The sequence below is a fragment of the Ochotona princeps genome, chromosome 4, assembly GCF_030435755.1.
Source record: "Ochotona princeps isolate mOchPri1 chromosome 4, mOchPri1.hap1, whole genome shotgun sequence".
NCBI classification, from domain to species: domain Eukaryota; kingdom Metazoa; phylum Chordata; class Mammalia; order Lagomorpha; family Ochotonidae; genus Ochotona; species Ochotona princeps.
This window is the reverse complement of record NC_080835.1, coordinates 80,697,720-80,719,543: the sequence shown is the minus strand read 5'-3', so window position 1 is coordinate 80,719,543 and position 21,824 is coordinate 80,697,720. Positions and strand designations below refer to the sequence as shown.

General features: G+C 46.5%; 1 protein-coding gene across 1 annotated transcript; it reads left to right on the top strand.

The window, feature by feature from the left end:
- Positions 1-1,536: 1,536 nt before the first annotated feature.
- ACAT1 (acetyl-CoA acetyltransferase 1) lies at positions 1,537-21,457 on the top strand. The gene is made up of 12 exons (XM_004585035.3): positions 1,537-1,726; positions 8,406-8,453; positions 9,214-9,331; positions 9,590-9,685; positions 9,906-10,006; positions 13,866-14,009; positions 14,403-14,553; positions 15,640-15,735; positions 17,391-17,504; positions 19,274-19,338; positions 20,403-20,560; positions 21,251-21,457. Exons 1-12 carry the CDS (start codon positions 1,655-1,657, stop codon positions 21,369-21,371), a joined length of 1,284 nt encoding a protein of 427 aa, XP_004585092.2. The 5' UTR covers positions 1,537-1,654; the 3' UTR covers positions 21,372-21,457.
- Positions 21,458-21,824: the final 367 nt, after the last annotated feature.

Here is a 21,824-nt window from a genome sequence, read left to right as displayed (position 1 = left end):
CAGATGGCAGATCTCTCTGTGTGTTACCTTCTCTCTCTCTAGGCATGTCTTTCAAATAAGTACATCTTTAAAATAAATACATGAATAATATTATAAAACAAATTTAAAAGCTCATGAAAATACATGATATGAAAAAGCAATACATACATGTTTCAAAAATTTGCCTTTTTTTCTTTTAAAAACGGGATTTATTTTTATTGAGAAGGCAGATTTACAGAGAAGGAGAGACACAGAGAGATCTCCCATCTACTGGCTCACTCCTCAAATAACTGGCTGAGATAGCTGAGCTGATCTGAAGGCTTGATTTGGGAGATTCTTGCAGTTCTCCCAAGGGTGCAGGGTCCTAAGACTTTGGGCCATCATCCACTGTTTTTGCAGGCCACAAGCAGGGATCTGGGTGGACCATGGAGCAGCCAGGACATGAACTGGCACCCATATGTTATCCTGGTGCTTGCACCTGCAATGAAATTATCGTGGTGGCCCCACCTTTTAAAGAAATTATTTATTTATTTGAAAGGCAGTTAGAAAAGGGTGCAAGAAAGAGAAAGATCTGATGGTTATCTCTGCATGGCAGCAATGGCCAGGACTAGGCCAGACGATGAAGCTAGGAGCCAGGAGGTTCATACAGGTCTCCTGTGTAGGTCTGGGGTCTAAGTCCTGGGACATCTCCCACTGCATTCCCAGGAGCATTCGCATGACCTCGCTTGGAAGTGGGGCATCAGTGAGTTGAACCACTGCCCATATGGGATACTAGCATCGCAGGCAGAGGCTTAACCTACTATGCCATAAGACTGGCCCCACAAACTCGGCTTTTAAGGTCACTTCCTGATCTCTGAATTACAACCCTTCATTGTTCAAGGTGTGGTGTGCATTCTAGGGCCGAGCATGTGGCATGCAGCTTCCCTGCTGGAGATGCCAGCCTCCCCGTGGCATGCCTGGTTCTTCTCCAGCCTTGTGCTCACATGCACCGTGGGTGTCCTTGTCGCTCAAGTGGGACTCCCCATTCTGAATTCCAGGCTCCAGGCGTCAGCCAGGCCCAGCCCTGGCTGTTTCAGGACAGTGAACCAGCAGACAGATGTCTAGCCCTGGTTCTCTGCCTTTAAGTCAACATAAATAAATACAGTTTTTAAATGTTTTCTAATCCTCTTTTTCATCGTTCTTCCTGTAAAGCAATTGCCAAGGCTTTTTTCACTGTGCTTTAAAAGCTTACTGATCTGCCTTATTTCCTTGAGTGGTCTTCGTACTAGGTGGAAAGCCAGAGGCTGCAGAACGGTTGAGGTTGGAAAACGGGAACCAGTAGCTAGTCAAGTGCCTGACCCTTTCTGAGCAAGATCTACATGGCCATGGTCAGCCTGAGGCAGCTGGGCCTCTCAGCCCCGCCCCACGCCAGGCCCCTCCCCGCGCCTGGCCCCGCCCCGCGCCTGGCTCCTCCCCCACCCCGTCTCTCCTTGTGGCCCTGCCCCTCTCCTCCAGGCCCCGCCCCTCCCTTCCCAGGCTCCTCCCCGCCGCCCGGGTGTCGCAGCCCACGGGGCCGAGGCTGCTGGTGGAGGAGGCGGCCCGGGGCGGAGTCTGTTGCGGAGCTCGGGGTCTGTCGTTGGTGCGGCTGCCGTTCTCGCCGCCGCCGTTTTGCCCTTGACAGTTCCGCCCCGTGACCATGGCCATGCTGGCGTCCCTTGTGCTCGGCGGCGCCCGCGGGCGTCGCCCCCTGCTCTGCAGGCTGATGCAGGTGAGCGGGCCGCGGCCCTCGGGGGCCTGGGCGGCGCTCGGGCCTCGGAGCCCGTTTGGTGCTCCCGCAGGCTCGGGGAGCGCCGTGGGCGCCGCTTCTGGGCCCGGATCTGCGCCGAGTCCTCGGCGTGGGCCTGGGCGGTGGACGGGAGGCGGGAGGGACGGAGGGAGACTCCTCTCCGCAGGCCCCTGAAGCAGCTTCGAGGCGTTCTTACAACGTGTTTGTGAGCATTATTGTGGAGAGAGTTCCCCTCCTCTGCCCCTATTACATTAGAAAGACTGTTTGGGATTTTTAAGAAAAATGGTCCTATTTTGCACCGTTTAAAAACCTAGCAGGGTTGAGAGCAATAAGCTTTGAAACCCTGCTAGGTTTTTGAGAGTTTGGATTCGCCCCAGTTTGGGGACTGGTTGGCAGAAAATGACTGTGTGGGAGTGGACTTAGCCCAACTTAAAAGCAGGGTGCTTGGCGCTAGGAGCCCAGAGCGAGCAGCTTTAAGCAAGAGACGGTGAAAGTAATGGTGTGTTAACAATTGAAGGTGAGGGGCCCTGGCACAGGCCGGCTGCCTCACTCGTTCCGAGTGACTGGGACAGAGGGCAAGCCTGGAGGCTTGGGTTTCAAGGAAAGCTGTGTTCTTACTCAGCCTGTGAGATCGCTGAGCACGCCAGGTGTGTAAAACCACACGTGTGGAAGCTTCTTGCTTGACGGTTTATGGTCAAACACAAATATTCTTGTTTTGCAAGTAAAAGCTGGGCCGGGTAGCATATGGTATGTGGCATTCACACTGTTGGACTCCAGTACTTGGGTGTATTGGCATCTACTTGAAGTAAACGGTCGTTTCCCGAATCCTGGGAATCAGTTATATTGGGATGTTCCGTTTTCTGTGCCACTTTGTGGAATGGAGTTTGACCTCTCACCCCTTTCATGGGCTGTTTCACCTTTGCCTTTAAATATACACAAATCGCCCACAGTCTTTACTTGCTCTGCCCCTCGTGTGTGTGTGTGTGTGTGTGTGTGTGTGTGTGTGTGTCTGTCTCTCTCTCTGGCCAGGTTTTCCCATTCTGGACCAACACTAGTCGTACTGGATGAGGGGCCTATTCTCTGAAGCTGCCCAAGGTGGTGGTGGTGGGGGCTGGGGGACCCAACAGGCTGCTGCTTTGCCTGCAGCACTAGCATCCCATATGGGCAGCAGGTCTGTTCCTGATTGCTTCACTTCCGATCCAGTTCCCTGCTTATGGACTTGGAGAGCAGTGGAGGATGGCTCGGGTCCTTGGGACATTGTACCCCCATGGGAGAGCTTGAGCAGGTTCCTGGCTTTGCATCTGCTCAGCTCTGGCCTTTGCAGCCACTAGGGGAGTGAACCAACTGACAAAAGCTTTCTTGGTCTCTCCTCTTTGTAAATCTGCTTTTCAAATAAAAACAAATAAATCAATACGTTTTTTAAAAGAAGCTGGTTAGGGAGGTGTGCCATAAAGCAAGGGTGAGAATTGCATGCTTATATGGTGAGAGGTGCTTTGAAGAAGATAAAACAATGTATCTGTAAAAGGGCACAATTTAAGCTAATCTTTTTTTAAAGTTTATTTTTCATTAGAGAGGGGGAGAGACAGAGAGTGACATTGCATCTATGTGCTGGTTCACTCCCCAGATGGCTCTACTGGCCATGGCTAAACTAGGTGAAAGCTAAGAGCCTGTAGCTTCTTCTGGGTCTCCCGTGTGGTTGCAGGGACTCGAGAACTTGGGCCATCTTCTGTTGCTTTCCCAGTTGCGCTAGCAGGGAGTTGGATCAGAAGTGGGGCAGCTAGCGCTTGAGACAGTACGCATGCGGGGTGCTGGTGTTGCAAGTGGAGACTGACCTTGTGCCGGCTGTGAGGACAACTTTAAGCACAGTGGATAGGGAAAAACACAGGGTGGGAGCGTGGCTTGTGTCAGTCAAGACACCAAGAATAAAAACTGACCTGCCATGGAGAGCTACGGGGAAAGTATGGTTGGCTGAGGTCCTCAGGGAAGAGCTTGGAGATAGGGCAGGATCTAGAACAAAGAGAAGGGCTCTGGGTGACCTGCTTCCCAGGGATTTTCCAAGAGAATGGGAAAGCGCTAAGGGTTTAAAACGCGGGAGGGGTGTGATGGACTGCATTACTGGGGAGGACTGTTGGGGAAGCAGGAGCTGGAGGCAGCGATGGCGCAGAGGTGATTCAGGGATGCTTGGGTTGTAGTGTGGACAGCCTCTGTAAAGGAGGGGCAAGCGTGACTTTGGCTCGAGCATCTGAGGTGGACGATAAGGAATGGCAAGAAATGCTCTCTCCAGGGTGGGAATGGAGAACTGCAACTTGGGCGTTCTCTTGAAGCTACCAGGTTGGCTAAATGAGACTATGGGCAGGTCAGATCTGGAGAGATTTGGTAAAGAGATCATCTCTGCTGTTCATAGCCCAGGGACCAGGTGGTCTGGAGGAGGCAGTGAAGTTGAACCATTGGAAGGGGCCTGGAAGACCCCTGGGGCATTCCCACACTCAGAGGGATTGGGAGGGAGGGAGATGAAATAATAAAGGGACTGAGAAAACTCTAACTAGTGAGGTGGGAGGGAACCCCGTAGGTAGGGTCCTAGCAGGATGTAGTCCAAGGGAGGGTTCCCGTGGTGGTTTATGCTTGTATGTATTACTGCATTTTATCATTTTTGTTTTAAGATTTATTTATGTATTGGAAGGGCAGAGAGAGAGAGAGAGAGAGAGAGACCTTCCTGATGTTGGATCACTTCCCCCATGCCTGCAGCAGGCAGGCAGAGCAGAGCTGCTCTGAAGCCAGAAACCAGGAACTTCATCCAGCTCTCTCACGTGGGTGGCAAAGGCCCCAGCACTTGGGCCAGCTTCTGTGGCCTTCCCAGCCATATTAGCTGGAAATCAGATGGCAAGTGGAGCAGCCTGGACTCTAACCAGTGCTCATAAATGGGATGCTGGCTTTGCAGGTGACGGCTTAACCTACTGGACTGTAACATGGGGCCCCAAGTGCTATTGTAACTGCTGAGGAAGGGAAGTTTCCTTGGAAGGGAAATTTCTGAAGAGGCGCAACATCCAGACATGCAAAGATAGGAAATACAGTCCCTCTGGGCCTGCCAGAGTCCAGACTGAGTGATCATTAACCAAGTAACCTTCTGTCTGTTTGAGTATGGTGTGGCCTTCTGAGTATCCATGCGCTCTGTATCTTTGCTTCTCTGGTTCCTTTTGGTGTCACTCCTTGCTCTATTTTGTATGTGATGCCAGCTACAGTCCAAGTCCCCACCTTCATTGAGCTGACCCACTTTCTTTCTTTTTTTTTTTTGTTAAGATTTTTTTATTGGAAAGGCGGATATACAGAGAGGAGAGACAGAGAGGAAGATCTTCCGTCCGATGATTCACTCCCCAAGTGGCCGCAACGGCTGGAGCTGAGCCAATCCAAAACCAGGAGCCTCTTCTGGGTCTCCCACATGGGTGCAGGGTCCCAAGGCTTTGGGCCGTCCTCGACTGCTTTCCCAGGCCACAGGCAGGGAGCTGGTTAGGCAGTGGGGCTGCCGGGATTAGAACCAGTGCCCATATGGGATCCCAGCGCATGCAGGGCGAGGACCTTAACCACTACGCCATCACGCCAGGCCCTGAGCTGACCCACTTTCTGAGTGCTGGCTTGGTCTCCTGGCTGGAAGGAGGGACCGATCATAGGTAATGTGCAAATATGCCTCTGTGACAAGTGGATCGAACAAACTGCAGATCACATTCTGTGTCCCAAGGCCGTGGGTTTTGAGCCCAGCTGCCCCTGATTGTGCACTTGGGCCTCGCTTTTTTGGTAACCAGGGTGTGTGCTGTCTGGGCCAGTGGCACCCACTGTCACCTTGGTGAAAAGCTCAGGAGTAGACACAAATGTAAACAGAGGTGGCAAGCAGGCTTTTCTGATAGCATCAAGTAAGCTGTGTTGGGTTAACATGAAGTTCAAATAAGTCAGCAGAGCCCTGGATTTGAACTTGATGCTATCTTTCTGCAAACACAGAGGATGGCTTATTGACCATGTCACCCTGTGGTACTTGACAGATTTAGTCTTAAGATAATGTCTGGGTAACTTTAACATTTCTCTCCCACTTGAGTCGAAGGGCCATCATTTACAGATGGTCAATCCTGGCTAGTGCCTTTGATGAAGTCTGTGATTTCCTTGTGTCTGACAAGCAAGTGAAGGATCAGGTTCCGGTGTGTGAATGAGCTCTGCCTTACAAAGACTTCGCCAGAAGAGAGGGTGCCATGGCTCAACAGGGCAGCTCTCCACACGCAAGCACCAGCTCATGTTCCAGTCACTCCACCTCCCACCCAGCTCTCTGCTTATAACCTGGAAAAGCAGCAGATGTCCCAAAGCCTTGGGCTCCTGCAGGAAGCCCCTGGCTCCTGGCTCAGAAGCGGCTCAGCTCTGGCCATTGTGGCCATTTGGGGAGTGAAGTCGTGGATGGACTTTTCCCTCTATCTCTCCTCTCTGTGAATCTGCCTTTCAAGTAAAAATGAACAAATCTTAAAATGAAAAAGAAGGTGCACTGAATGTTTGTAATGCTGATGTTTAAAAGTCACGCAAATTGTTTACAGGAAGTTTCCACTTGCAAATGACTTACTTTACCACATGACATTGAATAAAATGGATTACCATAGAGTTATGTTCTGGCCTAACCCTGGCCAGGGGCCTCTCCCCAAGTTGCTATGTGCATGCAAATGTTCTCATCCACACACTTGACTCGGGGGGCATACCTTGTGGTTCTCAGACCTTTCTGTTTATAACCCTTACTTTTCAAGACTACTTTATTTTTGTTCATTCTGTGTCACCAATTTGCATTGGGTCAAGGCACAGCACATGTGGCCTGTGAGAAGCTGAATTATCAGTTCCCGTAAGCCTTAGAGGTGTGTAGGCCTGTTGACCTGTCGCTGTGCTTAGGGTGCACGGTCACCCATTGTGCCTGTTGTCACAATAGGTTCTACGTGAAGCTGCGTTTTGGAGTATCTGTTCTGAGCCTGCCTTCAGAGAGTACAAGTTTTCTTCTTTGTTGTTTGTCCTAGAAATAGTTACGTTTCAGATGTCAGGTCCCTGGACTGTGCCCTGCATTTTCAGAATTCCTTCCTGTTGGCATTTGTTCCTAGGAACAGCGTCTGGTCTGATCATTGCCTATTGGTGTACAAGCATTAAAATGTCACACTGTGGCCCTTTTTTTCTGTCAGTTAAGCATTGAAAAAGGAATTGGAGTATTATGGGCACGATTTTTACGTTTCTTTGCTTAAAAGAATGTGTCTGGAAACATAAGATCAGATTTATGCCCGGTGTGTTTGCCTCATGTATTTCAGGGATGTTTGTTGGAAGTTTATAGGAAGAAATAGCAAATGACATTGAGAAAGTAAGGAGTGAAAATCTTTTCTTGTCATTCAGAACATGGATTTAATTCAGAACATTTTAGAAAGCTTACACATTAAAAAACAAAACAAACAAAAACAAACAAAAAAAACGGGCCTGGCGCAGTAACATAGCAGCTAAAGTCCTCGCCTTGCATGCGCCGGGATCCCATGCGGGCGCCCATTCTAATCCTGGCAGCCCGATTCCCATCCAGCTCCCTGCTTGTGGCCTGGGAAAGCAGTCGAGCACGGCCCAAAGCCTTGGGACCCTGCACCCATGTGGGAGACCCAGAAGAGGCTCCTGGTTTTGGATTGGCTCAGCTCCAGCCGTTGCGGCCACTTGGGGAGTGAATCATCGGACGGAAGATCTTCCTCTCTGTCTCTCCTGCTCTCTGTATATCTGACTTTCCAATGGAAATAAATCTTAAAAAAAAAAAAAAAAACCTTAGATATTTTAAGGTGATAAATTTTCCAGAAATGACAGGTTAGTTTTCGGCTCCTGCTGAAGGTGTCTGTCCGTATACCAGCCTGGAATGCTTGGTGTGCGTCCCTGTTGTCTTGTGCTGCCTTCTGTAATGCACGTGCCAGGAGGAAGTAGGGGATGGCTGCGGCGCCTGGGTCCCCGCCTCTCAGATGGGAGCCCTGGGTTGAATCCTGGGCTTCTGGCTTTGGTCTGGAACTGTTGCAGGCTTTTGGGATTGGGTCTACCAATAAAATATCGCTGTCTCTTTCTTGCTCTGTCACTCTGCCTTTTAAATAAAAAGAAACTTATCCAAAGTCAGAACATTAATAGAGCACACGAATCAGAAAAATGTATAGGGGCTGGAGCAATGGCTCAGCTGGCCAGTCCTCTTGCAAGGCATCTCATGTGGGTGCCGGTTCATGTCCTAGCTCTCCACTTCCCATCCGGGACTTGGGAAAGCAATGGAGGACAGCCCAGTGCATTGGGACTCTGCACCCACATGGGAGACCTGGAGGAGGCTCCTGGTTCCTGGCTCCTGGCTTCAGATCCAATCATCTCCGATTGTTGTGGCCTTTTGGGAGGTGAACCAACAGATGGAATATTTTTTCTCTGTGTCTTTTCTCTGTGACTCTGCCTTTCGAATTAAAATAAATCAATCTTTAAAAAAAAACTTAACAAAGCAGTCTTTTTTTCTGACTTACAAAATGATATATGCTGACTTTGGGAAACTTGGATATAATCATGAGGAGGCAGAAAGAAATCACCGTATCCCCAAGAGTGAACAACAGAAAATAATAGTAATTTTTACATTTTGACATTAGGAATATTTATATTGCAGGAAATGAGATATGTGGAGCGAACTTACGTATCAAAACCTACTTTGAATGTAAGTATAAGTTTAAGATTGTGCCTTAGGATTTCAGGAATGGAAAGGAAATGTGAATGTAGTTAATAGAAATCCAAGTGAAGGTCAGCTCGCTGGGCACTCGCTTGGCTGTGCAAGGGCCCAGGGTCAGCTCGCTGGGCACTCGCTTGGCTGTGCAAGGGCCCAGGGTCACCTAGCAGCAGTGGCTCTGTGTCACAGCCTAGGGCTCACTTGTGCTGCTTACGGGTGAGCTAACAGGAGAGGGGAGAAAAGCCTTAGAGTGGGGTGTTGCAGAGAACGTCCACCTGTTTCTTAATTGTGACGTCATGAAGAAACCTGAGGCTCTGGCTTTGTCTGACCTCCGAGGCCCATGGCTCCTTTAGCATACGGGGCCGCTTTTCCAGCGCAGAGCTCACTGCCTGAGGAACCCGCCGGCTAGGGCTGTTCACTGCAGTTAGAGTGTGAAGTGAGCATTTCTTCCACTTCGGTGTGAGATACAGTATTGCAGCTAGAGCTTCCTGAGATTCTTGGGGGGGCGGATTGGAAAGGAGGTATGCCCGTCTTCAGGTTGGATGGTCTTAAGTTTTTCTGTTACGTCTTAAGTTACTGAACTGATCACTTTTACTGATGTTTAAATATTTAGGTTATTTTCATCTTTGATGACTTACTACTCATTTGTAAAACTAGTCTTTCTTGGATCATGCATACGTTACATTTATGGAACGAAGGACGATGTGGGGGCAGCAGCTGCCGTGACTTTGACCGCCTTCTGTCTTGCCAGGAGGTGGTCATAGTAAGTGCTACAAGGACGCCCATCGGATCCTTCCTAGGCTGTCTGTCCTCACTGCCGGCCACCCAGCTCGGGTCCTTGGCAATCCAGGGAGCCATTGAGAAGGCAGGTGGGTAACTGTTTGGCTTTCTGGGTGAGGAGGAACGTGAGTCGAGTCACGCACCTCAATGTGACTAACTCGGGGAGATGACTTGCAGCCTCTGTCTCCCAGTTCCTTTATTGAGAAGGAGTTTGGAAAGAAACGCAGAGCTGCTAAGAAGAAGAAAGCCCTGCCTGTGTGTGGGGAATGTTGTGTCCGCGACTAGGTAATCACCCCATCCTGACAGTGACTACAATATAGCAACGGCTCTTTGGTGTTTCTTAAAAGGGATTCCCAAAGAAGAGGTGAAAGAAGCGTACATGGGCAATGTTCTGCAAGGAGGGGAAGGACAGGCCCCGACAAGGCAAGCAGTCCTGGGCGCAGGTACTAGAAACACACTTTTGCTTTTGTATTGAAATGTGTGAAACAGTCAATTGAAGATAATTGCCCCTTAACTGAAGTATTAAATGGATAATGGAACATCCAATAGCTTGTTTGGCAGAAGAAATGTTGCAAATTACAGTGATATGGTCTATGGTATTAATGGTTCAGTGGTGTTTGGAAAGTATATGTTTTTCAAGAAGATGACCTGTGTTGGTTTTAGGGCTGCCCATTTCCACTCCATGTACCACTGTGAACAAGGTTTGTGCCTCAGGAATGAAAGCCATCATGCTGGCCTCTCAGAGCCTGATGTGCGGGCATCAGGTAAGCGGCACCTGCTTCTCCATTTCTTCTTTAACAGCTCTGCTACTCTAGAAGCCTAAGCACATGAAGGCTCTAGAAATGACATGCCGTCTCATCCACACAATAGCCGTGTTGTCTCCACTCTGTTTGTTAATCCCACTTGAAGTCTAGGTCAAAATGGTGGCCTTGTGCGTCTTGGGTTAAAAGGTTTTTAGCCAACAAATCGTAGTTGTCTTGGGATGATCTTTTATCATTGAATCTTTCTGAGTCTGGGTGATTCAGAAAATGGCCAGCACTGTGTTAGCCACCAGAAGGAGGGTTCCCTTGCACAGACAGTGCTGACGGCACTCGTATGGGTGGGGAGCTGTGTTTCCACACTGCTCAGGTTGGTTAGGGTGTGCAGGCTTGCCGTTGGCCTCGCTGATGCAGACCGAGTTTTTGGCAGAGGAAGCAGGAGAGGCAGCTCTGCAAACAGCCTCTGCGGTCAGGGGACTGGAGCCGGCCTCAGAGAACCAGCAGACCCAAGCCTTTGGTTTTCCAGAGGCGGGCGCAGCTGACACAGATGCAAACCCTGGAGTCACAGGGCTGAACTGTGAAGAGAGATCTTAACCCTTTCTAGTACATTTCTTGCTAAACTGGGGAAAAGTGATTGTGAGGGGTTTGCAAATGACTTCTCGTATGTATAAGAAACACAATTATGTGTACCCTTTACTGTGTACTCCTGCCTGGTTTTGTTTCTAATTAGAAGGGAAGCCAAAGAAAAAGAAAGAAAAAGGATTGATGTCTGAGCTACTGTACCAGACACATTGTTTAAAAAACAACACAAAGGTGCTTTGAAAAGTTAGTGTAAAGTAGGAGTTTCGGGAATGGTCTTGCAGGTGGGACGCCCGTGTTCCCACTCTGCAGGCCTGGATTTGATCCTCAGCTCTGGCTCTGGGCTCCAGCTTCCCACCCCGGAGACCTTGGGACGTACTCGTACCTGTATTCTTGCTGCCCTCTTGGGGACCTGGATTGCATTCCTGGCCCCAGTCCAGCGCTGCCTGTTGCAAGAATTTAGGGCAATGAATTGCAGATGAGGGCTCTTTCTGTCTCTTAATAAACAAATAAAATATTGCTCTAAGTATGAATTTATTTTGCCACAAAAATTATTTTGATTATATTTTTGATAAAATGGACAATGCATAATCTGAAAAGAGGATTGTTGATTTCAAAATTATTTTTCTGGGCATGATGTGATGTCTCAGTGGCTAAATCCTCACCTTGCACATGTCGGGATCCCATATGGGCGCTGGTTCACGTCCTGGCTCCTGGCTTTGGATCAGCTCAGCTCCGGCTGTTATGGCTACTTGGGGAGTGAACCAGCGGATGGAAGATGCTACTCTCTGTGTCTCCTTCTCTCAGTAAATCTGACTTTCCAATAAAAATAAATATATCTCTAAAAAAACTACCTCTGCCCACATAAAGCCATGTTTTTAATTTTAGTTTTCATAGACTTTATTTTTTTATTTGCCTGGCAGGGAGACAGAATTGGCATCTGACCCAAACCCAGATGCCCCTAACAGCTGCAGCTTGGCATGGCTAAGGCCAGGAGCTGGGAACTCTGTGCAGTCCTAAGTGGGTGGCAGGCTCAGTCACTAGAGCCATCACTGCTACCTCCCGGATGTGTGCTGGCAGGAAGCTTGGCAGACAGGAGCTGGAGCTGGGCGTGAAACCCAGGCATGTGATACATGGCATCTTGCCTGCCAGGCCAGTCACTTGGCTCCCCTCCCTCTTACCCCACTTTTTAATTTAAGGTTTATTTATTTTGGGCCCGGTGTGGTAGCCTAGTGAATAATTGTTGCCTTGCAAACACTGGGATCCCATATGGGCCTGGTTCCTATCCAGGCAGCCCCACTTCCCATCCAGCTCCCTGCATGTGGTCTGGGAAAGCAGTTGAGGACAGCCCAAAGCCTTGAGACCCTGTACCTACGTGGGAGACCAGGAAGAGGCTCCTGGCTTCTGATCGGCTCAGCTCTGGCTGTTGTCACTTGAGGAGTCGAGTTCGGCCCAAGACCTTGGGACCCTGCACGTGCGTGGGAGACATAGGGGTTGGGAGGCGGCTCCGGGCTCCTGGCTTTGGATTGGCTCAGCTCTGGCTGTTGCAGCTGCTTAGGGAGTGAATCAATGGATGGAAGATCTTCCTCTCTGTCTCTCCTCCTCTCTGCCTCTCCTCCTGTCTTTTTATCTGATTTTTCAATAAAGATAAATCTTAAAAAAAAAAAAATAACAGATGGGGATACAAATGAGGATGAGAGCAGGATAAGGATGAGGCTGTGTAAGAAGTGAGCATCAAGAAGCCTGAGTGGACCCGGCGGCGTGGCCTAGCGGCTAAAAGTCCTCTCCTTGAATGCCCCGGGATCCCATATGGGCGCCGGTTCTAATCCCAGCAGCTCCACTTCCCATCCAGCTCCCTGCTTGTGGCCTGGGAAAGCAGTTGAGGACGGCCCAAAGTCTTGGGACCCTGCACCTGTGTGGGAGACCAGGAAGAGGTTCCTGGTTCCTGGCATTGGATCGGCGCGCACCGGCCATTGCAGCTCACTTGGGGAGTGAATCATCGGACGGAAGATCTTCCTCTCTGTCTCTCCTCCTCTGTGTATATCTGGCTGTAATAAAATGAATAAATCTTTGAAAAAAAAAAAAAGAAGCCTGAGTGCTAGTCAAGAAAGTGCAGCACCATGGAAAAAGTTCACTTTATATTGGAATTGAGTCCAAACTTGGTAAAGGAACTTTACTAGGAGAAGCCATAGTCTTTAATTTCAGTTTTTTTCATATTAAACTAGTCTTAAATTTGTCCTTATACTGCATGTGAATTTTTTATTGATTTGTAAAAGCAGGTTGGTGGTTGTTTATTAAAATTCTGTATGCCTGTTGCTAAGGACATAAGAATATGATGGAGTTTCGCTTCAGAGAGGTTAGTGGAGGATCTTGTGTGTAAGCATAACTACAACACAGTGTGACTGCAGGAGTCCTGTGTAGTGATCCTTCTCCAAGACTGAATAGAAATACGCGGTCAGAGAAAGCATGAGGCAGCCAATTTGATTCTTTTTGAAGGAAATATAGGTGTTTCCCTATTGGCGGGCGGGTCAGTACATATAGAGGTATAAATGGGCCTTCTCAGAGAGGCTTAACTGGTTCTGTGTGACCTGAGTGTAGATCCCAGTCAGCCGTGGTCAAATGATAACAGCCGATGGTGAGGAAAGGCAGTGTGTTAGAGGTCAAGTGGAAGAACCATTGTGGCCATCTGGAAAGAGCTGGTGAGGGCCACAGGAAATCTGGAAGGATTATTCATTGTTGGAAAGGCAGAGTTACAGAGGGAAGAGACACACAGAGACCTTCCATCTGCTGCTTTGCTTCATAAATGGTGGTAACCACTGGAGCTGAGTCTGTCTAAAGCCAGGGTCAGATCGCCCGGGTCTCCCACGTGGGGGCAGAGGGCCCAAGGACTTGAGCCATCTTCCACTGCCTTCCCAATCCATAAGCAGCCAGGACTTGAACTAGCACCCATGTGGAATGCCTTTGTCACAGTCAGAGGTTTCGCCTGGTATGCCACTGTACCAGCCTCCATGAACCATGGTTACTTCTTTAAGAAAACACTACATTCCGACCTCTAAGAACAGGTGAAGAATTAGGAGAGGAGAATTTCACAAGATGTCTTACCCAGAGGATTCCTGGAACTCTATTAGCTGGCTCTAATTGGAATTCTTTATGCGTCTTAGACCATTTCTTTCCATTCCTGTGTTTACTGTGTAAAAAATACTGAATCCATGTGGACTGCTCGTGTCCCTGGTGGCTGTGGAAAGGGTGTGACGGGCTTGTGAACACTCTCTGTGTTGCTGAGCAGGATGTGATGGTGGCAGGTGGGATGGAAAGCATGTCCAACGTGCCCTATGTAATGAACAGAGGAGCAACGCCATATGGTGGGGTGAAGCTGGAGGATTTGATTGTGAAAGATGGGCTAACCGACGTCTACAATAAAATTCACATGGTAAGTGTTGCTTTGTAATGAAATACCATCTTATCAACTTTATGTATTATCTTATGTTTCTTAATGTATTTTAGCAACTGAAGGCTATACAAATGTTGATTTTAGCCATGCACTTCAGGGAAATACATTTTAATGTCCATGGAATCAGCATGGCTCAGCAAGTAGAAAAATTACCTTTTGCTTGAATAGCACATGTTTTGACTTCTACGATGGCAACTTCTGGATGAATTTAAGTGTTTGATAATCTGGCTGGAAAGTTACATAGTATAGAAGGAAATGATGTTAAGGCACTGTCTTACTGCTAATCACTACTTTACAAGTTATGTAAAGGTAATAGGTCTTTTCTCATTTATAAATCTTACTAATTTTTTTAAAAATTCAAACTTCCATCAGGGTAACTGTGCTGAAAATACTGCAAAGAAGCTGAATATTGGACGAGACGCACAGGATACTTATGCTATTAACTCATACACCAGGAGCAAAGCAGCCTGGGATGCTGGGAAATTTAGAAATGAAGTTATTCCTGTCACAGTTACAGTAAAAGGTATCATGTTTCAAAATATATTTAAGCTTTTATAAATGATTTGTTTACTTGCAAAGCTGGGAGACAGAAACCTTCCATCCACTGCTCCACTCTTCAGCTGCTGAGACACTAGGCCGAGGCAGCCGCAGCTGGGGGCTCGCTCCATGTCGGCCACCGGGTCAGGGAGGCCCAGCGGTCTACCCGGGTGCACAGGACAGGATGCACAGCTGGACTCGAAGCAGAGCCGAGACTCCAGTTGTGGCACTCTGACGTTGACGTATACATTCCCAGTGGTAGCTTAGCCATCCCCTACAATTTTTTCCCTAAGTTGTGCATGATGTTGAAGACTTCAGTTAGCATATTATTCTCTCTGTTCATTTCAGTTGACACTTGTGTTTATGGCTAATAAAAGGAAGAGTTGTCAGTTCAGAGGTAATATATTTTAACCCAGTTTAATGTCTGACTTTAAATTCCTTTCTAGTATCAACCAGGCATGATCATTGTGTTTATGTTAGAGTCTAGACTTTGAGTCCTTTCTCGTTGTAACAGGGGAGTTTATATTGGGTCTAGCACTACTGAGGGTGCTGTGGGAACTTCGGCGTCTGGAGCTGGATTTCCATCCGATCAGAACACACCCCGGGGTTCTTGGCCCTGCGTGCGTTTTGTCCTTTACACTAGCAAACTCTCTTAGGCTATCGTATCCATCTCTGCAGGCACATCTCCAGGGCTTGTGGTCAGAGGAAAGAGAGCTCCCCAGGTGCAGAATATATTCACAATAAAGACATTTAGCTGGGTTACATTACATTTCAATTCCAGGAAGGATTACTGTATTTCGAATGTCAAATATTGAGTTTATTCAGGGCCAATAGGGCCTCTCCTCTGAGGAGGGACCTGTGATCACCAACAGCTTTTATTTTGTTAGGCTACTTATTAGTACATTCCACTCTAAGCACCTGAAGCTAATGGAGCTTATCAAGAGGGGACTGTCGGGTTAGTATCACTGGGGATGGGTTTAGGCTTGCCAGGCACAGACACAGATCAGTAATTTCTTGCTTTAGCTCAATGATTACTTGTCTTGAGTGATGACTTAAAATATTTTTGTTTTAGGTAAACCAGACGTAGTGGTGAATGAAGATGAGGAATATAAACGTGTCGACTTCAGCAAAGTTCCGAAGCTGAAGACAGTGTTCCAAAAGGAGAATGGTGAGTGGACAGGAAGCATAAAGACAGTCATTGTGCCAGACTGATTCCCAGGATCGCCTAAGGGTTTAGACAGCAACTACGGAAGGCATCTAGGTTTTATTTAATTATTATTTCAGTTTTTGGGCTCATATTTCAATTTATCAGGCTCCAGTAAAATTAGCAAACTCAAAGTATGCTTTAATTTGCTTGAAAATTTATAACTTGTAGAAATTTTTTTAACATGACTAGAGAATTGTTCATATGTATTTCATCTTGAAAGTCTGAGCTGAGGACCCGGCGTGATAGTCTATTGGCTAGTCCTCGCTTGGCATGCGCCGGGATCCCATATGGGTGCCGGTTCTAATCCCAACAGCCCTGCTTCCCATCCAGCTCCCTGCTTGTTTCCTGGGAAAGCAGTTGAGGACGGCCCAAAGCCTTGGGACCCTGCACCTGCGTGGGAGACCAGGAAGAAGCTCCTGGCTTCTGATCAGCTCAGCTCTGGCCATTGCGCTCACTTGGGGAGTGAATAATCAGACGGTAGATCTTCCCCTCTGTCTCTCCTCCTCTCTGTGTATCTGACTTTGCAATAAAAAGAAAATAATAATAAAAATAATAAATAAAATAAATAAAAACAATAAATAAAAAAGTCTGAGCTGAAAGTCAAGTTGACATCTTTTGTTAAATACTTGTAAGTTCCCTGAGGATGGAGAACAGCCATGCTGTGCCGTTGTGTCCATTGTGACTGGCATGAAATGGGCCCTTGATATGTAACTGTTCGTTGTTGGTCACAGTGGATCTGCATTTCAATGTGCCAAAATTTTTGAAAAACATGATTCAGTTCTCCACAGCTGGCTATATGCAGCATGGTACTAACTTGAAGTTAGTTTTTCCTCTTTCTGATTGAATTTCTCAGTTCCATAGTTTTTTTTTCAAAGCTTTATGTATACGACTATCTTCTAACTGAAGTTAAGTGCTAAGTGACAATTTAAATATTAGAGAAACCTCCAGTTCAGTGGTTTTTAGTATTCTTTTACTTTAATATTTATTTATTTTTATTGGAAAGGCAGATACAGAGAGGAGACAGTGAGGAAGATCTTTCGTCCGATGATTCACTCCCCAAGTGACCACAGGGACAGAGCTGAGCTGACCTGAAGTCAGGAGCCAGGAGCTTCACACATGGGTGCAGGGTCCCAAGGCTTTGTGCCATCTTGACTGTTTTTCCAGGCCACAGGCAGGGAGCTGGATGGGAAGTAGAGCAACTGGGCACGAACCAGCGCCTATATGGTATGCCATGCTGGTTAGGCAAAGATACAGCCACTGAGTCATAATTCCAGCTGATTCCAGAAAAAAAAAATCATCTGATTCTGACAGTGTTTTCAAAATACATATTGGATGTCTGCTGTTGTAGATAAATGATGAGTGGGGAGAAGAGTGTGAGCTGACCTGTACCTTTGGTGAATTATAGACCAGCCCTTACCCAGTACCCTCCTACATGCCTTCTTGAGCTAGCTTTGAGAAAGCTGACTAAAAACACAGAAAGGCACTTTGCATTGTGTGGGAGTTCGCCGTCTTCACACATTCAGTAGCACAGGCAGGTGCTCCCAGGGAATGTGTTAGACCGGAGCAGATGAACTCAGTCTCCAGGAATGTTCCGACCTGTGCTGTGTTGCCTCCAGGCACCGTGACTGCTGCCAACGCGAGCACACTGAATGACGGAGCAGCTGCTGTGCTGCTGATGACCGCAGATGCAGCCAAGAGGCTCAATGTCAAACCACTGGCAAGGATAGCAGGTAAGAAGTGTCCTGACCTTGTTTGTGCCCAAATGTATGAGCTGTTTCTGAAACGGAACCTGTTTATTACTAATATTAATATTGGAGTTGGCTACTTCTATGTAGGGTTGTATGTGAGAACAAAATTAACTGTCAATTTGAGAAAGAACCTGCTTTTATACTTACTCGAAAGGCAGTTTACAGAGAGAGAGGGGAAGACGCAGAGAGGTATTCTGACATTGGTTCACTCCCCAAATGACTGTAACCCTGGCTGAAGCGAGGAGCTTCTTCTGGCTCTCCCATGTCAGTGCAGGGGCCCTGGATTTGGACCATGTTTCGCTGTTTTCCCAGGCTGTTAGCAGCGAGTTGGGCTGGAAACACAGCAGCTGGGACTTGATGCAGCGCCCACATGGGATGCTGTGTCATAGGAGGTGGCTTGACCCAGTACACCACAGAGCCAGCTCCTTCCTTTAATACTTTGACACATAGAGTAATTCTCAAAACAAACCACTTACCTTAAATGAAAATAAAGTATATTTTGTTGTAGACAGCAAGGGAAAATAAACAAAAACACTGAGTTTTAGGGCCTACAAATAGGAAAGCCATATTTTGTGGCATTTATTAAATGTGTGGCTTTAGGTGGGATATTATTCTTATTAAGCCAAATTTTAGCTGTAAAGTTGACTTTGCTCTCTAAGTGAGGACTTAAAACAAATACTTCTATTCTATAAATCTAAAAATCTTTTTTTAAAGATTTATTTATTTTTATTACAAAGTCACATATATAGAGAGAGCAGGAGAGATAGAGAGGAAGATCTTCTGTCTGATGATTCACTCCCCAAGTGACCGCAACAGCCGGTGCTGTGCCGATCCGGAGCCTGGAGCCTGGAGCCTGGCACGGGTACAGGATCCCAAAGCATTGGGCCATCCTCAACTGCTTTCCCAGGCCACAAGCAGGGAGCTGGATGGGAAGTGGAGCTGCCGGAATTAGAACTGGCGCCCATATGGGACCCCAGCCACTAGGCCATGGTGCTGGGCCCTAAATCTAAAAATCTTGCAACTTTTGTTGTAAACCTTTTTAAAAAAATGTTCATTTTGCTTGAAACACAGTTGAGGTTTTTTTCCTTTTTGTAATATATATATATATATATATATATAAAATTTTCCATGATGTGGTTCCATAGGTGTAGGTATCTGCTGGCTACTTTTGGACAGATGGCTGCAACAGCTCGGGTAGGCCAGATTAAAGCCCCGTGCCTGGAACTCCGTCTGGGTTTCCGTGGGTGATAGGACCCAAAGCACTTGTGCCATTTCCCACCGCCTTCCCAGGTGCATTAGCAGAGAGCTCGAATAGAAGCAGAGCAAACTTGTGGCCTCAGGGGATACCACTGTTGCAGGTGGTTAACTAGTTGTACCCCAACACTGCTGATCATTAGTTGTATAACCTAAGCACTATCTAGTTCTGTTATGAACGCTGTGCTGTACAATGCAATATGGCTTATCTAGCAAGATCTACGGCCTCCTGCCCTGGCATGCCTCCTATAGACAGAGCCGGGACCCTTTCAGGCAAATTCACCTCAACTACCTCGTCATGCAAACCAAAGCCTAGTAATTAGTATACTTTTATACAGTTTGAAATTTAGGAAAGGAACAAATAGAATTACTTATATTATAGGGATTTGGAAGCTTACAGGAAATGGCTTGTCCTGCATTTATGTATAAAAATACAGTTGTAGGTGCTTGAAGAATGAATATTTTAATAACTGTTTTTTCCTTTTTTTTTTTTATAGCCTTTGCTGATGCTGCTGTAGAGCCTATTGATTTTCCAGTTGCACCTGCATATGCTGTGCCAAAGGTGAGAACAGCGAGCAACTGTACCCCATTGTGCCACCTTCTGGGTTGCTGATCCTGCAGGTTTCAGATTTTATTCATCTGCCATGGCATACAGTATGTTTAACTTTTCCACTACTGAAAACAGTAAGACGAAAAAGAATAACAATCCCCAAACTATTTCTGTGGAACAGGTAAAAATTACATAATTGAATTGCTTATGTTGTAACAATGGGGAATGTCGAAACAGTAACTCCCTCAGAAGCAGCAATTCTCTTGAATGGGAAATGCTCACACAAGGTCTTGGAGAGAAAGCAGTAAAACTAGACAGCAAGCCTACGTGTTCTAAGTTCTGAGTAACACAGTGTGGTTGTATTGATTAGCTTAAGGATCATCAGCATAAAATACGCTTCCCTGCACTGCCAGAGAATTCCCATACTAAAATAGGATCATTTAATGAAGACTCCAGATGATTTACCACGACAGTATACTAGCAGATTTAAATACTTGTGACTTTAATAAGTCATAACAGTTATATGAAAGGACTTTAAAAATGTGTGCAGAAAGTAGAATTAAGATATTTGTTTTGGCATCAACAAATTTTTGAAAACCAGGCATAGAAAGATCTTCAAAATGTTCATGGAAAACACGTGAGGAAATTATTTATTTTTTTTTTACTAAAATAAACTTACCTTCCAATTTTATTTTCCATTCACTTTCTGAAGTATCCTCACAGAGATGAACATACTTCCTTTCATCTACCAGAGCAGGAATGTACAACTAAGCCTTATCAGTAAGGTGTACTGTAGGAATACATAGAATACCAAACACTCCCAGATAAAGAATACATAATTTTTGGGTTGTCTGTTCTCTATCATCTCCAAATGGGATACAAAGTAATATAAACAAAATTCTTTGACCGTACCACGAGGAATTAAAGTAAAACTGTTGAAGTGGGTCCATCCTACCGATACTACAGACTCCATGGTTAAGTAACTGTGACATTAAAGGCAAACAGAAACCAGAATTTTAAGAAAAAAGTTAAAATAACTGTCATTATTAATCATTTAAATATCATCTCTTTTCTAGGTCCTTAAAGTTGCAGGACTGAAAAAAGAAGACATTGCAATGTGGGAAGTGAACGAAGCCTTCAGTGTGGTGGTCCTGGCCAACGTGCAGATGCTGGGGATTGACCCTCAGAAGGTCAACGTCAACGGGGGAGCCGTTTCTCTGGGGCATCCCATTGGGTAGGTGACGTTAGAAAACCATGTCTACCTTAACCATTGGCGTTGCCCTACTTACTTTTTAAAAAATTTTATCTGAAACAGTCACAGAAGTCTTCCTGCTGCTATTTACTCCCCAGGTGCCCACTAGGGCGCAGGTAGCAGGACGCAAGCATTCCTCTGTTGCTTTTCCAGGCACACTGCAGGGAAAAGCATCTGAAGAGCAGCCAGGACTCACTATGGGATGCAGGTGTCACAGGCAGCAGCTTAATCTGCTGCTCTTCTATTTAAACCTAAGTAGTGCAACACTTTTCCTGCCCACCCAAACTTTATAAGGCAAACTCCGTTTCTGGTAGGTGATATCCAGCAGTAACCTCAGAGACCTGTTTCCATTCCTAAGAACAATCATTTCTGTGAACAGTAATAAGAAAGGGAGAAAATGCTTTTCCTAGCAGCCAGCCATAGCTGAGGCCGGGCCAAAGCTAAAGACAGGAACTCAATGTGGGTCTCCTGTGTGGGTGGCACGGACATGCTTAGGCTTCATAAAGGGCCCATGGTCTTTCTGAACTATGTATTCCAAGTTCAAGGAGTCAATTCAACTGTAAATGGCAGCTTATAAAAGTTTTCAAGAAGTTACTTTGGAATATAAACATTTTCTAGTTAACCATGGACTCTGTACTTCACTTAAAAACCAAAATTCTCTCTTAATCCTAGGATGTCTGGAGCCAGGATTGTTGTACATTTGGCTCACGCCTTGAAGCAAGGAGAATACGGTCTGGCCAGCATTTGCAATGGAGGAGGAGGTGCTTCCGCCATGCTCATTCAGAAACTGTAGACAGCCAGTGTGATGGACACACTGTGTGACCAGAAGGCCTGTGACATCTCTGTGCCTTTCCTTGACTCAGCTTGTCCTCGACAATAAGTCTTTTCATTTCTTCAGTTTCAATCTTAAATTTTTATAAGATGACAACTGTAAAATCACCAAGTTTTTTGAATTATAAATAAACCCTTCTTTTGCTTTATCTTTTTTCCAAAGTTTGGCATCTTTACCTTATGAATGTACACTATGTAAAATACCAGCATATCCGTGAGTAGTTTAAGTCGTTAGAGGCTTCCATTTGACAGCACTAATCATAAACTACTTAATTTACATTCACCTGATTGTTATCTGATTAACTCTGCAGATGCCAACAAAAGCCAGGGCATGGCCAGGCCAAAGCCATGAGCAAGGAACTCAATCCAGGTCTCCAATGAGGGTGGCAGGGACCCAACCAAGCCATCACCTGCT

What these genes read in the sequence shown, in the direction of transcription:
- ACAT1 (XM_004585035.3), top strand. Translation starts at nt 1,655, where the DNA reads ATGGCCATGCTGGCGTCCCTTGTGCTCGGCGGCGCCCGCGGGCGTCGC. An exon ending in TATCAAAACCTACTTTGAAT is followed by an intron (nt 8,454 to 9,213) that starts GTAAGTATAAGT and finishes CTGTCTTGCCAG; the next exon opens with GAGGTGGTCATAGTAAGTGC. An exon ending in TGTCACAGTTACAGTAAAAG is followed by an intron (nt 14,554 to 15,639) that starts GTATCATGTTTC and finishes TTTTTGTTTTAG; the next exon opens with GTAAACCAGACGTAGTGGTG.